Genomic DNA, 17080 nt, shown 5'->3' on the forward strand with positions numbered 1-17080 from the left:
CCTGCTTAAGATATGTAAGATATGTTTGACACTTAAAAGTAGTGGGACGAGACTATTGACACGATAGAAGAAAAATCATAATTGAAAGAAAGAAAGAAAAAAAAAACAAGGCGATCCAAAGATAACACAAAATACTCTCATTCAGACTTGTACAATATCTGAAACAAAAAAGAAAAAGAAAAAAACTAATGGAGAAACTTACCACTGGCCTAAACATGGGCTTATCTTTGAGATAAGTAAAAGCTAAAAAGAACCCTCCTATTAGACCAACACAAGCCGCTAACTGAACTCCTTCGGAAATCCGTGGTTTAGTTGTAGCATTTATTCTGTCTTCTCCATATATGTCAGCGTCTGCATTAAGCTGCAATATATATAACAAAAATCTAATTAATTGAAATATACACAGATATTCTTACACATTTCATTCTTGATAATACAAATACTCCAAATATTTCAAGTCACTTAGCAAATGTACCAAAATCCAAATAGATTGTAACAACATATCAATATAAATAGGTCAATTCCTTCCTGCCAGATCTCGAGCTCGATTTCTGTTATGAGCACATTTGATTGGGATCTCGCGTAAAACAATACGGTCCATTTCACATAGGAATGGTGTTCAAAAAATTGAATAAAAAAATACTATTATACATTAACATATTACAAAAATCCAATTTTTGGGTTCTTGTGAAGCATGGCTTATATGTCCGCAGAAAAAGAACCCGTTCTGTATGTACAGACAACGACTTTTTTTTAACGCTGATTATATATATATATATTTCAAAATCGAAACCATATATTGAAGTTTTCGATTTGTTCAAATGAAGACGTAATGAGTGCCAAGATTACTCACAAGAAAAACAAAAGGAAGGAGAATATGGAAACAAGTCTGTATATACAGTACCGGTTATAAATTTGAATACACGCCAAAAATACAAGGTATCTGAGCAACGGAAGATGTCACGCGAATCAGTAACTCATGATTATTAAAGGAGCACTTAGAAATGCATTTTTTCAAATTATTTCCATTTGTAGAGTTGAAAAGTATAAAAGGAATGCTGTTTGTTTCATCGCGATACGCTCAGTCGTAGCGAGCAACAGAGGAAAAAAGATTTTGTGATGACGACATACGTGGTAAACCAGCGAGAGCAGGCTACCATACACAGTGCCAAGGATTTCGTTTGTGAAAGGTGTGGTGGCACGTTCTAAAGTGCTATTTCCTTTCCCAGAACTGATTGCAAAGACTTACAAATGTCATCTGCATGTAGAAAATGATAATATGTGGTAGTGGGCTGCACAAAAGAAGATGAAATAACCAGTTACAAGCTACAAATAACAAACTTCAACTTTAATTTTTTCGTGTATTAAGTCTCGTTTCAGATTGGTATAAAATATATCCTGACTTTGTCAGAGATTAAAAAGTTCTATTATTACAAGAAACTCAATATATTAAAATCTGGTGAGTTACCATGCTTAGAAAACGAACGAGTTCCTGTTCTAAATCCTCTCTTAAACTCTCTCAATCATTTGAGTTGTCACTGTCTATTTATTTTGACATATAGTAGCAAAATTTTCAAGAAACATACGTTGCTACCACTAGTTCAAGTTATAACTGTATTTCTCACTAAAAAAAAACTGACTGTTTAAAAAAGGAACAAGATCTCATTGAACTGTTAATCCAATAAAACTTAACAAGCGCTAAAATATATAAATACAAGGTCCCTCTCGGGAACCAACATTTTAAAGAATATACATGTTAACATGTTACAGAATTTTTGCGATATGTCTAAATTTGATAATTTAACTGATCAAAAATTGCAATTTTATGTAAGTGTACAACAATTACGAAATCGACATTTAGCAGGAAACTTTGCACAACAGGGAACGTTTAGGGGACAATGTAGGCCTACTGCCCATTTTCTGCCTCGCCATTACTACTTTTGGGGGTAATTTATTAATTGGTTTGGTCATATTCCAACACACTTAAGAGAGTAACTTCAACCTATTTCACCGTGTTACTGAAACAAAAGTTATACTCCTATAAATAACATGGAAAGGAACATCCGTATTGTAAGGATATCGCTGGAACTATCATTCGTGCTGAACATTCTTTGTAGTAAATAAAAATAAGTACATTAAACAATCATTCGCGTATTGAAGATATTTTACCACATCAGTCTAATGTAACGTATCTTACCGGTTCTCCAAAATTTCGTTTAAGTTCAGGATAATCCCAAGGATAATAAGGGTCACGAGTTTCTGCTGAATTTGGTGGCAGTTTGGGGTAATCTCCTAATCCCGTTCCGTCATCCGGGTAGGGTTCATATTCATGAGGATGAAGCCCATACTTTTTCGCTGCAGCTGTCCTTTCTTCAGGAGTTTTTGGATACTGTTCTGGCTTCCAATCTTTGTTCCAAACTAGAGAAATGAAGAAAAGTAACAGGAATTCATCATAATAATTAACACTGTCCTATAATAAACAGCTATGAGTTGTCCCTAACATCTTATTGAATGGATGAATTGTTAGGTTCTAATGGAGACGTCAGCACCAATGTTATTCGTTCCCGTCACGAAAATGGCAATGGTCGATACATAGATTTCATAAAGTAACACCAGCATCACTAGAACAATGATCAAAAGCAGAACTTTTACTATTATCAAAAGCCAATAAAATCTCAATAAAATACAAATTAATATAATAAAAAAGTTACAAAGGATAACACAGAGATGATGACAAAGCTAAAAGAAAAAATACCAATATATATAAAAGTAACAACAAAAACTAAAGCTAAAACCTCAAAATAAGAGCCTCAACGAACGTTAACTATTTCAATCTCACATATACACGGCCATTAAAAACAAGGTTAATCCCAAAATCTGACTAATATTATTAGGCAGTTCTGAGGTTTCAATATTTCGGACATTCCATGAGAATGTACCGAATACTCAGTGGGACGATACAGTATGAACGGCTGTCGTCAAGCAATAAAAGAATATATAATATAAGTGTGTCCGATACGCAAGAGAGACGAAATCATTTCAAATCGTGATTAGTATACGACGACGTCTGCGATCTGTCCAAAATTACAATGGAGTTTATGCTCGTTGACCTGGTTCAAATCCGCTTCCCAATGAAAGCTCACTCATTGGGCAAGGGCAACACAGATCCAAGCACGGAAGAGAACACTCCCGTGCAGTGCGACGAGTTTGGTTGCAGGAATATTTCCACGAATGCTAACATGTCCTGGCACCCAATATACAACGATGAAACAGTCTTGTTGGTGTAGCCGATGGCATCTCACAAGTCTGTCTTGCATTACGGTGTCATTAATGACGTTCTGCAGGCTTTTTAATAACGCTTTGCGAATGAGTACAGCTAAGCACAGAACGCAGCGATACAGAATCAAGCGCATGGTTCGAGAACAAGCTTAATTGCTGTTAATTAACATAAATTTTAAATAAATAAAGAAAGAAGTGTGGTCGCCAACATTATACCTAAGCATACCCACAAAGAACTAATCCTACTACCCTACGAATCCCGCAGAATCAGTGCAGGGCCGCCCAAGTCAAAGAGAATGAGATACACACTAACACACTACAAGTCATCAAAACAACATGATCCCAGAAGATGAAGATACAAACGAAAACTACAAAAACAGCGTAAATGAACAAGAATACAATCCTTACTAATGAAAGCAAATTCTTTGAAAAACTGGCGTAAAATTTCAATTTTTTTTTAAAAAAATATTTTTTTATTTTTATTTTACTTTTGGTCTTTCTGTACAAAAAACAGGAGGAGGAAGACTCACACACAAGCACAGCAGGATGGTACACATTCACCTCGGCAGGAGAAAGACTCCCACTAACCGAGCAGGCTAACATTCAGATGAAACGACGAGTAAGTAACACGTAAATGAAAATGATTTACAATGTAATAGTTTAAGACGGTAAAATAAATAAATACAAAGATTATGCCAGGAATTTCTATTACCTGCACAATGCACTCTGCTAGGAATTGATACAGGGATTTCTGCTACTAGTTCCGGCATTTCAGCCGCTAGGTCTAATTACTTTTGAAATTTATGACAAAATAATAATAATAATAATAATCTATATATATAAAAGAGAACGCACAAAATCCTTTGTCCGCTCATCACGCTAATACGGCTGAACCGATTTCTTTCATTTTTGGGGGGTTGTTAGGATTTGGACCCTAGATGGTTTTTATCATATCACTTTAATTTTCAATTACCAGTGTCTTGAGATAATTGACCAATCAGGTGTCAATACGTACAAAAAATCCTTTGTCCGCTCATCACGCTAATACGGCTGAACCGATTTCTTTCATTTTTGGGGGGTTGTTAGGATGTGGACCCTAGATGGTTTTTATCATATCACTTTAATTTTCAATTACCAGTGTCTTGAGATAATTGACCATTCAGGTGTCCATACGTACAAATCCTTTGTTATTAGTTCATCATAGGTATAAAAATAAACGTATTTATATGCAACCCGCATGACCCTGTGACTCGGCGGGTTAACATAACTGACAGGCGCTATAAATCACTTGAAAGCGAAAAAGTAAAAATTATCTAAGTAACAAAGTTTATTGCGTTCGGGGATGACCGCAGCGAAGCGGGGCGGGTTGGGGTGACCGCAGCGAAGCGGGGCGGGTTAACATAAATGACAGGCGATATAATGTTAACATTAGTGCAATCTTCTATGGTTTTTATCATATCACTTGAAAGCGAAAAAGTAAAAATTATCTAAGTAACAAAGTTTATTGCGTTCCGGGGTGACCGCAGCGAAGCGGGGTGAACGCTGCTAGTAATAATATAATAGTAAAAGATACCACCTTCCGAAAAAAAAAATCTAGCAATTCATGGAAGAAAATGACCATTCGGTCATATTGCCGATAAAAAAAAGTAAACTCCTCATTCACTTTCAATATTTGATGATCTTTACTACATTCCGAGCGTAGAAGATATGCACATGGGCATACAAATGGATCAATATCTAGAATAACTTTCAATTTGAGAGGAGAGGTATAATTTGCCGTTTTAAAACTTCAGGTAGTCAAGTTTTCTTACACAAATAGAGTGGAACTTTTTTATACTCTGAATAAATCAACCTTTTAGTGACGTGAGCATGGAGTAAAAGAAGTCGAATCATGGCGGGCAGAGCGGCTAACACTTCATGGACACAAAAATGTGTATGTTGAGAGAATTGGTGAATGTTCACGTAATACTTTCTTCTTTCTTTCCTTCTTTTGCAGGGTACTGAGAAAAAGAATTATAACTAATGCACATACAAGAGATCCCGGTTCATGTCACACACGTGCGTGAACATAATTCCAAAATGAATTGAAATATAGCGAAATGAAGTCCTAAATAGGAGTAACAGTTGCGGGTACACCGTAAGATTTTTCAGTTTCAAGTATGAAGCCAAGAGCAAACTTCAGTAACTGTCGGAAAATTAGTTACAGTTGAAGCTAATACCGTATATTACAGAAAACTGATCACTGCACCTATCTTTTCTTTTCTTTTTTTAAAAAAAGTGCGCACAGCTGACATTATTTAAATAATCCGCCAGACTGAATACGTATCATATTGAGTTGAGTTGATTTTGAGTTTAATGTCCCGTTCAGCAGCGAGGCTATATGAGACGTGGACCTACTGATTAACGTGGAATCCGAATCACATGAGCTCCCACCGGGAATCGAACCCGGGCCTCCCACGCCAAAGGCGCGTACGCTAACCGCTTAGCCACGAAGGAGCTCACATATCATATTGAATATGTATCCTGTAGTATCCATAAACTCCCCTACTGATCTAGTCACTAGCGCGAGCGCCTTCAGACACGTGGTCCAAAGTTTGATTTCCGATGGGACAGAACAAAAATCAAATTTTATGATCATTCTTTTCATTAATCATCCGTTTCCTTTAGCCTAAAGGACATACTCGTGGGATGTTACAACTAAAATTTCATTTAATTCACTTATAACAACCATGAGTAAATAACAAAGCAAGTTTGGGTTAGATTAGATTAGGTTTAATTTGATATAATGGTGCAGGTTAAGCTTAAGGACAATATTTTGTAAAATTTAAAGTAACAATGAACACACTGCAAATAGACATACTTCTAAGGAACAAATTTCTGCAGGCGATTGATTACAGTAAGTAATATAGTCGTATTTTATGTTTACAAGTATAGGGTTACTAGGGTAAAACGTTTCGATTTTTTAAAACTTTTTGTCCTTTTTCGATCACTGTAATGACATCGCACTTAATTGAGACTTTGTCTGGAGCATTCCAAATCATCACTGAGGTAACAGTTCACGCTTTTTACAGATTAGAATTTATTGGATGGCCATTTCAAGTAAACTATGAAATTTGTATGTTTCGTAATCGTAATTTCCATCTCAGATTACTTCGGTTTAAGAAAACAGAGGAGTAGCCCTTAAGGGATCCGGGGTTTTGGGGGTATTTTTTAGACTTTGAGTCAAGCAGCTACTACATCGTCACTATTTATCCTAGGATCATGGTTCATACCTCATTCTCTTCAGAATGAATGAAGCTGGCTTTCAAATGGTACCACTTGCATGCCCATATCATATATCAGAAGAGGGAAAATTTCAATCTTCTATGTGCAAAAATAAGCCCGCCAAAAAATAATGAACATAGCCTCAATAAGAGAAAATATATATTTTAAAATTATGACGTCATCACCTCCTATGTCTGGACGGAGGAAGGCGTGAAACCATACGTAAGGTCTTCTACAATACCTCTGAACTTGAAAAACAAAACAAACAAAAGAAAGGAACGGACGAAAAAGCTCAAATAGAAGAGTTATAACGCAATGTACCATGAAACACCCATATGGTACAAATTGTACCATCGGATCCCTTAACGGGTAGGGGGAGGATCATTTTACCATTTTAGAGAGCCTTTTTGATCAAAATAATAAAAACCAGTCAAGAAAACCTTTTATTCTTCATCTAATGAATGTGAACCACAAACTTCATCAAATCATTGCACTTTTATTGTTTGCAGTGTTGCTAACTGGACATCAAAGTTAACGAAACTGCGCTAACTTCAAAAGGCTGTAGCTAATTCATGAAGCATTGGTCGAGAATGGTATTTGGTGTGTTTATTATTCATGTAAGGTTGAACCATCTGACAACATTTCAGTGTTTTCGAGAAAATGGCGATTTTTGAAAATTTTGCAATTTCTCGAATTTTTTACGACAAAGCGGTTGCACACAGAAGCGATACATTTTTTTTCGGAAAGCAGGTAACTAGGTCTTACCAACCGTGAAAACAGAATTTTAAAATTCGAATCGGAAGTGCTCGAAAAAAATTCGCAAACTTCAACGTTTTAGATAAACTGACGTTCATTTGTTAATTTATGTACAAAAAGATGTGCATGCGCAAACCAAACTATAATAAAATATAGTTTATTCATATACCTATGTACATACCACAACAAGAATTATAACTCTACCTGTCTCCATAGCTAAATGGTGGTGCTCCGAAGTTGACCATTTTCCATGTCTTCTACAATTCATAAATTGTACTCCCGTCTTTGATGGCACATTACTTCGCGGGAATTTTTTTTCGACAAAAGAAGAAAAAAATATGGGTCTCTTAAAAACATGTCTAGTTGCTATAAAAAAAGTTTCAACAATATCTGAGATGGGAATGGTACATGCTCCGCCTGAATTGAAATGGAAGGCACCTTTAGAGTATTCTATAAGAAAGCTATTTAAATAGAAAAATCATGAAAATGCAAAAAGCCAAAATTTCCAAAATTCTCGTTTTTTTCCTAAAAAGCCGGCTTTTTATGTACAGAAAACCATCGATTCAAAACAGGGTTTGCCCAAATGGGCCCAGCCCGAAAGGGTTTTTTCGGGTTGGACCCACCTGAAAAAACCCACTTGGGTTTTTGAGCTTTTTATAAGTATATTGTTGGTATAACTAAGTTGATCACATTAAAAGTGATTTTTATCAGATTTTGGTCTTTCCTTGGGCGAATTAGATGCTTTCTCGTTAAGGTATACAACACCTTTCAACATAAGACCTTTACAAAGTTATGAATGAATAAGAAACCTTAGCTTAAGATAATTATAGAACAAATTAATGTATGGATTATGCTTATGGCCTATTTGAAGTAAAATATGCAATTTTATAATTTAGAAAATACTTTCCGTGAATAGTGTACTTGCCGACTTAGCGACGCCGAGGGACATTATTCCTCAAATGTTTGACCTGTTTAAGGCCATAGTTGCCGGTACTACCAATAGATATGTAGCTGGTGTAGACACATAACCTCCTCCAATCCAGCAGCCAGGAAATGTCTGATTCAGATAATTGCGCACCTGAATCGCGAAGTGCGCTGGTGCTCCATCCTGCTGTATCACAACAGTGTCTTTGATACCATTTTCTTCCAGTTGAAACACCAGCCACTCATTAAACATCTCCCGGTAAGAATGTCCATTAATATCCTTAAACCGTCAGAAAACACCAATTAGTGGTACACCCACTTCCGGACCACGCTGTACAGTAAAGAAAGCCGCATTTTCGAAAGAAAGAAAAAAAAACGTCGTGAAAGAACTCGGGAAATTCCCGCACAAAGGATCGGAAGTGATTACTTCAACAATAAAACCATTTATTTTACGCTGGAAATATTTAATTCCATTTAAGACATTTTGAAACACTTACTTTATAAAATATGAATTATATCTTTAATTGTTTTAAATTAATTTTCTGGTAAGAACCGTCTTGCAACAAGTGCTCGGGAAATTCCCGTAATTGAACGCACAAAGTATCGGAAGTGAACTTCAACAAAACATTTGGCGAATATCACTGAAGCTTCTGGGATGATTCGATCTACATTTGTTCCTTCGTCCTTTAGATCATTAGACAAATATTTCACTTCCATCAGCTCTGACTCTCCCCCCTCCCCCACCCACACACTTGGAGTCTATCCGCCTCTGCTGTACTACACATACTACACGGTACCACTTTCGGTCTTTTAAGTTTAAATTTTCAAAGTACAAGCACGAGACACACTAAATTTCCTGTATAGATTTTGACGGCATACCAACGTAAAATTTCAAAATGGCGGCCATTTTTTTTTAAATAGCTGTTATCCACGCTACAAAACGCTATTTTCGGTCTTTCAAGTTAAAATTTTCAGAGTAGAAGCACGAGATACTCTAAATTACCTGTGCCTATCTTGACGGCGATCCAACGTAAAATTTCAAAATGGCGGTCATTTTTCAAAATACCTGTTATCCACGCTACAGGGTGCAATTATGGGACTTTTACGTTGCAATTTTGAGAGTAGAAGCACGAGACATTCTAAATTGGCCGTATAGGTTTTCTCGACGATCCAATGTAAATTTTTAAAATGGCGGCCATTCTTTTTAAAACAGCAGTGAATAGAAAATTGTTGCAAGTTGTGACAAAGCTAATCTTAAAATATAAATCACATTTTAACACTTTTACCCCAAAGACATTAAAATATTTACAAGAAAAACGATTAAACCCGAAAATATCCGAAAAAACCAATAGGGGCCCAGGTGGGTTGACTTTTTCAAAAAACCTGGGTTTTTTCAAACCCTGATTCAAAAAAGCCGTTTTGCATCTCTATATAAATGTATTATTAAGTTATATTATAACTTGTGAATTAATTGTGTATTATTCTATTCTATTTATAATGCAAGATTTTTATTACCATCGACTTTTGGAGTTCAAAAATCCAGGGTAGATTATAAAGAATGATAATATTTGTATATTTCATAATTTTTCCAGTATGTGGATCAAAATTCCAGTATATTTTCAGTACTTCCAGTATCAGTAGACAGACACCCTGCTTCAGCGCAGGTGTATATACGCATGCAATAGGATAGTTGATAAACACTTTATATGCCATAAAATACATGGCTTATGTGTTGCTAAGGGGAGACACTAAATGTCATCCAAAAAGTATTACAATAAGTTAGATTCAATCAGGTTTGGTTAGATGATGATGTTCTTTTTCGTAGTTTCAGTTCGTTTCCACACTTACGATGAACTGTCCGCCTGTTTAGTAGACCATGCCTTTTACACAATATCAACAACTGACACTAATTATTTTTGTATAACTCGATAAAACTCAAACACGATATGGCCATTTACGCACCATTTCCACATTACCTTTCCCATAAATCATAACAAGTGTACTTCTCCGCCAAATAGACCCATCCGCCTCCATATATAGGGCCGCATACAACATCAACAACAACAAGTATTTTCTGAACTTCAACTATTCCATTCCCCTTGCTTTCACTCACTCTTCCTCAGAAACTAAAATAAATTTTCGAATTTATCTGGTAAATTTTCGTCCGGCGATAAAGCAGTTAACTCAATTTTACTATCACACACATCTTTAAACAAAAAATAATAGCTAAACTAAACTCCAAACAATGGTTTGTTGTTTAATTCCTGGACTATATCAGAACGAAGCGACATCGAAACTAATCTTGATACACTTGAGAAATACAACACCGATGTTCAACTTATCAGTCAAGAATACACAACCACCAATCAGCGACATCAACACAACCAACCAACCATAGGACACAATATCAGTGCCAGCAACGGCTAAAACTTCAAAACAATACTATGAACAGAAGGAGCAAAAACACCGATTTCGTACGTGTAAGAAATAACATTGATACTATTCCGATAATGCATATCCATTGACAAAATCACTTGTTCTGGAAGAAAGAAAGAAAAGAAAAAAGCTAATTATAGAACTTGGGGGGCCAAAATCAGGTATTAAAAAAAAATGTTTACAGGTCGAATGAGTTGATGTTACGTAAGGGTAACTAAGTACTAATCTAAACTAAATTAACGTACGCTAACCTAACCTAAACCATCAAAATACACAAAATATGAGAAGTACGAACTTTAAGGGAAAAAAAAACTGTCCCCCCCAAACCTCAGTATGCTAACCTAACCTAAAATATCAAAAATACAGAAAATATAGCAAGAAAGTACGAATTTTAAGCAAAAAGATCTGCCCCCCAAATTTTTAAAACTATGACCAAAAAAGTGGTTATCATAGCATATTTTAATTACCCTCGTTTACGTGCACAGTCACCGTCGCGGACGCGCCTGCTCCCTATAACCACCATGCACTGTTAGTAATCGCGACTAGGTTGATTTGTGCTCTCTGCACTGTAGTTTTTATGGTACATGGCTGGAAACTACATTTATGCGGAAATCGTTGAAGAGTTATTTTTTAACATTTACTTCTGCTGACCCTTTAACCTCATCTATGCTAAACGCGGTATTGTAATCGTCTAACACAAATTTCTTGGGGAACATAAGGAAATGAAAGAAAGAATAGACATCTCGAGTGGTGTGTCTAAACATCTCCTGCAACGTTTTTGGTCATTATTTCGAGCGATGCTCTTAAACATAACCTACACGAATATAAGTATTCGCGACAGAGTTTAACGGTATATAATCCCCCATAAATTAAATGCGGTGTCCTCAATTACTCTCCATCTTACGTATGGTCAATGTAATCATCAAAAACCGGGGGCCAAAAATTGTAGATTGCGTGAAGATAGTATTCCTGGGAAGTATGATTATAAATACACCATAACTCCGTATTCCTAATCTGTAAGAATTCAACATTTCTCATTGAAGATTTCTTTCCTTTTCTGTATTAGCCTGACTAGAAGGATAGAAGTAGAAATCAAAACTAGCTTAATTCTAACTATCATTACATTTAATTTGACCATTTACTTCCTCTTAATAACTATTATCTCTGTTAGTTCTTACTTGCAGCACTCCTAATTACGTTGTATGACAATTGTAATTGCAATCCTCGAGCTTGCTTCAATAAAACTCCCACCATCATTGCCATTGCAGCTTCTTCTTCTTCCTCTTTTTCTTCAGCGGATGCTAATACATCAGCGTTGCCAGATTACAGAAAAAAATGTATCGTCACTTTAACTAAAAATTATCGAATATCAGAAGAAATAATCGTATTTTTCGTGCCCACACAAAGTATATATATATATATATATGTGTGTGTGTGTGTTTGTGTGTGTTTGTGTGTGTGTGTGTTTGTGTGTGCGTGTCTGTGTGTGTATGTATGTATATATGTTCCATACATGACTTATAAAGCTGTATAATGGGAGGGAAAAGTGAAAAAGCAGTTAGGATCATCAGTGGCGGCGATTGGACGTTAAAAGTGGAGGGGAGCCAAGACTTGACGGGATGTTGTATAACTAATAGGATACTATCTTCTTTTTTGTTAAAATACCGTATATCGTATTTCATATTTTATTAAGTAAATTGACAAGACCAACGCAAGTATGTACTAGCCCTTTGTACTCTTAAAAAGAGATTTGATTCCTTGCTCTTGAACGTCTTAAAATTCAAAGCGGCTGATTAATATATTGAATCCTTATAATAAGTAAAGGAATGCTGAAATTGTTCTGTTGCAATAGGTTAATGTTTTGGTTATACCTATTTTCCGTGGCAATTGAAACGCAATTTCTGCAGCTTTCTTAACTCCACGGGAGGATAACTATCACGTACTCACGCAACGGCGAATATTATATGGCACCATTTTTTTTCTATAAACATACATACATACAAAAACTTTACATTTCCAAATTAATCTATATACACAAATGGGTTACATCCAAAAGTGAAGGGGCAACTGCCCCCCTTTGCTCCCCCTAATCGCCGCCCATGAGGATCATCACTTTGCTTGTTCTCCTCGCCCGCCAAAAGAGAACCGAGTTTCACTGTGATTTTATAGTCATCTTGCTGACCTGAGATTTGTCCGCTGAAGCGGTTTGGGATTCAAAAATGAAAATGTCATTTTGTTTGCTCTTTCGTTTTACAGTTGATATTTTTGTTCCTGTCCATCTCCGTACACAACTGTTTTTCCTTATGCACAAAGAAAATACCACTGGAAAATGTATATTCTATTCAACCCTAAAATTATCGTACGTTCTATAATTAGTATTTTCTACCAACCGGAGCTCAAAATTATCGTATGTTTTGATAATTATTGTATAGTCTGGCAACGATGTACATCCTTAGCGAAATCTATCTCCCGGCAATTATAGACGGGTTTTCAAAAGAAACAGATGAAATGAGATGAATCTTTAGAAATGCTTATAAGACGCGAAATAACGCAGATCTTTGTAAATAAAAATAATAGGCATTAAGGTGGGGATAAGATGAAAATTAACGAATCTACATTAAATGGACCAGAACCGTGAAATTTATGAAGAATACCGAGAAATCGCTGGCGATGTTGTTGGTAGAGAGGACAAGAGAAAATGAGAAGATTGATGGAGCCAGTATCGAGACCACAGTTACAAAGTGGATTAGTGTGTTTTCGGAGAAGATATAAACGTTGGGGAGTATACAGAATGTGAAGTCTGTTACGGAGCAAAAAATGGAGGTAGGAGGCAGAGAGAGTTTGATGAATGAACCAAGATGGAGATCGGAGATAACAAGGATGGTGACAGTACCAAGGATGTTATAAAATAGAGGATCTGCCCATATGTATCTTCATCATAAGAACTCAATGAAGCCGAAAAACAACCTAGCATCGTCTAAGCCGGTATGTCTGATTGACTACTCTCGATTCCGCCATGATTGTTGGCTCGAAACATTGCGATCTTAGTGGCGCGCTGTGGGCAGAGTAGGTGTGGCGAGTATGGCTTCACGATTTTGTTGTATGGGCAGATCCTCTATTTTATAACATTCTTGGCCAGTACCAAAGTGCCTTTGTACATGAGGCATTATAAGCAGTCTATAAGCGTTGATAATTAAGTGTAGTAAATCGGGGAAAAGGTTAATAGGCGAGACTGAAAGATCAATGGGAGTGCCGACCAGGGCTCCGAAACGGGCTGCGGCATCAGCTAGAGAATTCCCGAGGATGCCCACATGACCTTTGGACCAAATTAAGTAAGTAGTATAGTTGAGGGAAGTGCGATGGCATAGAAGACAAATTTCATAAAGAATCCAGGATTTCGAAGTAAAAGGGAAAAATTGTAGGGATTGTAGGAAAGATTTAGAATCAGTGGCAATACAGATAGATGGATACTAATACTGAAGAGAATGATGAAGAGTCGCAAATAAGGCATAAGCTTCAGTGAGAAAAGTAGTGACATAATGGGGCAGTTTAAATAATAATAATAATAATAATAATAATAATAATAATAATAATAATAATAATAATAATAATAATAATAATAATAATAATAATAATAATTTTATTGTCCTTGAACCAATTATGGCCATAAACAACGTCAAAATATACAACAAAATATTACAATATGTTAACTATCACGTTTAATTTGCATAAAGTATTCAGCTAATGAATAAAACGGCCTTTCTAATGGCCAATTGTATAATTATGTTTAAACACTTCCTGGGACTTGGTAACCGTTATACAATTTTATGCATAGTACATCACAGTTATTCTTCGACTTATTGAGTCTCTTATATGGTATATACAATCTGATAAATAAGGGTAAAAAAACCAGGATAATACTTTACCATTAAGGTATAACACAAAACTAAATAGTTATTAATTATGAGTTTTAACTTAAATTAATGAGAATTAGTATTAAATGAACCCTTTATCCCCCTTGTTATAGGATACATTTTTTTAAAACAAAATTGTATCATATACAAGTATATTTATTCTCGCTCTACACGTATGTGGTAAAAACTAGCATTTAATGGGTACGTTAAGCTTATTAATATACCTTTAGCCGGTATCTCAGGTTAATAAAGAGGATTTAATAGATTTTCAAGTCTTAACATAATATTCCTGAATTTAATTAATTTATCATAATCTCAATTTTTTAAATCCCCGTATACCACTATAAATAATAATTAAATAATAAGATGCCTGATTAAGGGATTATCATGATAGGATAAATCAAATATTTTAATGTACTCTTATTACACCTAAAAGAATCAAACTTTCACCTTTGACTTCAAAAATCAACGTGCGCCGTACACCAAGATGTAGAAAGATAAGCTAAGATAAGCTAGTGGACTCATACACCGCATATGATGATTTGCTCTTCTTTTTCTAGTGCTCACTAATCCTAAAACCCTATTATAGTCCACAACACTTATGCTAGGGACCCTCATTTGCCTAACCTCCTCGTCATAACTTGGTACTTGAATTGGTCTTGAAATTAATCTTCTATCATTCATCCCCCTGATTTCAAACACCAACAATCAACGTCATACCGAATCTGCTCTAAAATACTTTTTAGTTCAAGCCATTGCAAGATCCTTGCTCTTAATAGCAATCATTTTACTTTACATAGGTCTGCAAAGTGCATATTAGCTAATCTCCATCTCTCTCCTATTTAAAATAGGGGCTGTCCCCTTTCACTTCTGAATACCAGAAGTAATAGAAGCCATACACTATTAGTAGACTATATTAGTTTAATAACCTGACAAAAATTAGCGCCTCTTGGCTTACTCTTCTATAGCTTAACCCCCACAAACTTAATTCACCTAACCTTAATCCTATCTTTAAATGTAGGTTCAATTGGAGGGCTAAATCAAACATCCCTACGTAAAATCATAGCATTCTCATCCAGGCACGTAGCCAAGGGGGGGCGGGGGGCCGGACCCCCCCCCCTTTGAGACCAAAAATGAAAAAATTAAGGAAGGATAAAACAAAATGAAATGGCAAAAATAAGGATCAGCGTTAAAAATTAAAAAGAAAACTACAGGAAGCTTTTGCTTACTCTTTCTTATGAGGAGATTTGTATTACTTGCAATATGGTGGCGAGGTAAGCGAAGTATTCTTGAAGAGTCAGGGAATTTGAAATTTCAAGAGAAGTTATGGAATTCTCAGAATTCCTGCTACTAGTCACGGAGATTTCAAGCTTTCGAAAGCATAAATGCCGTTGTGTAACAGCGTGGACATTTTTAATCATAACTTTTCGTCATCGCATCCTTGCAGTATCAAACATGTTATTCAATTTTCTGTTGCTCCTTTAACCTGTCATTTGGAACCGACAGTAGTTGACGGAATAATAAAAACAAAAAAAAAAAAATATGTTGAAAGAAAGTTCTGTTAGCATTTGATTCAACAGAGAAAGGAAAGCACATATTGTAAAACTAGTTGAATATACACATGCTTCGCACAGGATCTGTATTTGGAAGTCAACGCCTGTGGGAGTAATACCATTGATCTCAGCGACCGCGAAAACTATGGATTTGATACTAATATCGGTCATTTTGGGCTATTTTTTACATGTCTCGGTATCCACCCCCCACTGACTCCCGGCCCGCATACTTGCAAGTCATCGATAATGGAAGTGTCACCATTGATTTCAGCGACCGCGAAAACTATGGATTTGACACTAATATCGGTCATTTTGGATTACTTTTATATGTCTTCGTATCTTACCCCCCCTCCTTTCTGGTGACCCCCGGCCCGGAGCCGAATAGCGTGAATTTGGAAGTTAATGTGACTTTAGTTTCACCATTGACTTCAGCGACCGCGAAAATATGAATTCGACACTAATAGCTCAAGTGGTAGAGCGTTGGCTTCGCATTCGGGAGGTCGTGACTTCGAATCCCGCTGGCTACCATCCTGACTGAGGGTTTCCAGGGATTCCCTCAGTCCTACCAGGCAAATGCCGGGATGGCACCTACTAAACAGGCCCTGGCCGATATCTTCCCAAATCCTTTCCATTGTTAATGTTGTTGGATATTCAATCTGGTATACTTTGAGCTGTATCTGATGATTGTTAAATAAATAAATAAGTAAATATTGGTCATTTTCTACTACTTTTACAAGTCCCGGTAAACGCCCCCCTGAGATCCCCCTGGTTCGAATTTCGACAAAAACGTTTAACTCTGGTCTGGAGCCTGGACCAAGGTATTCGTGACTAAGATTTGGCAACTCTCGGACAATTTGTTTGGTTCCCAAGCCGGTTCCGGTAAACGCCCCCCTGAGACTCCGCTGTTTCGAAATTTGAAAAAAAAAAACGCTTCATCTTTATCTGGAGCCTGGG

General features: G+C 36.2%; 1 protein-coding gene across 1 annotated transcript in view; it reads right to left on the minus strand.

Moving 5' to 3' along the window:
• The window catches only part of ND-ASHI (NADH:ubiquinone oxidoreductase subunit ASHI), a 33797-nt gene extending 21812 nt beyond the window's left edge, over window positions 1-11985 (minus strand). Inside the window, exons 1-3 of the mRNA XM_081752090.1 lie at window positions 11838-11985; window positions 2198-2418; window positions 203-361 (exon numbers count right to left, since the gene is read on the minus strand). Coding sequence (XP_081608216.1) covers window positions 203-361; window positions 2198-2418; window positions 11838-11922 — 465 coding nt within the window. The 5' untranslated portion in view covers window positions 11923-11985. The remainder of the gene's footprint in view (window positions 1-202; window positions 362-2197; window positions 2419-11837) is intronic.
• Window positions 11986-17080: the final 5095 nt, after the last annotated feature.

This window comes from Thermobia domestica, chromosome 3 (genome assembly GCF_964235325.1).
Source record: "Thermobia domestica chromosome 3, izTheDome1.hap1.1, whole genome shotgun sequence".
Lineage (NCBI taxonomy): Eukaryota > Metazoa > Arthropoda > Insecta > Zygentoma > Lepismatidae > Thermobia > Thermobia domestica.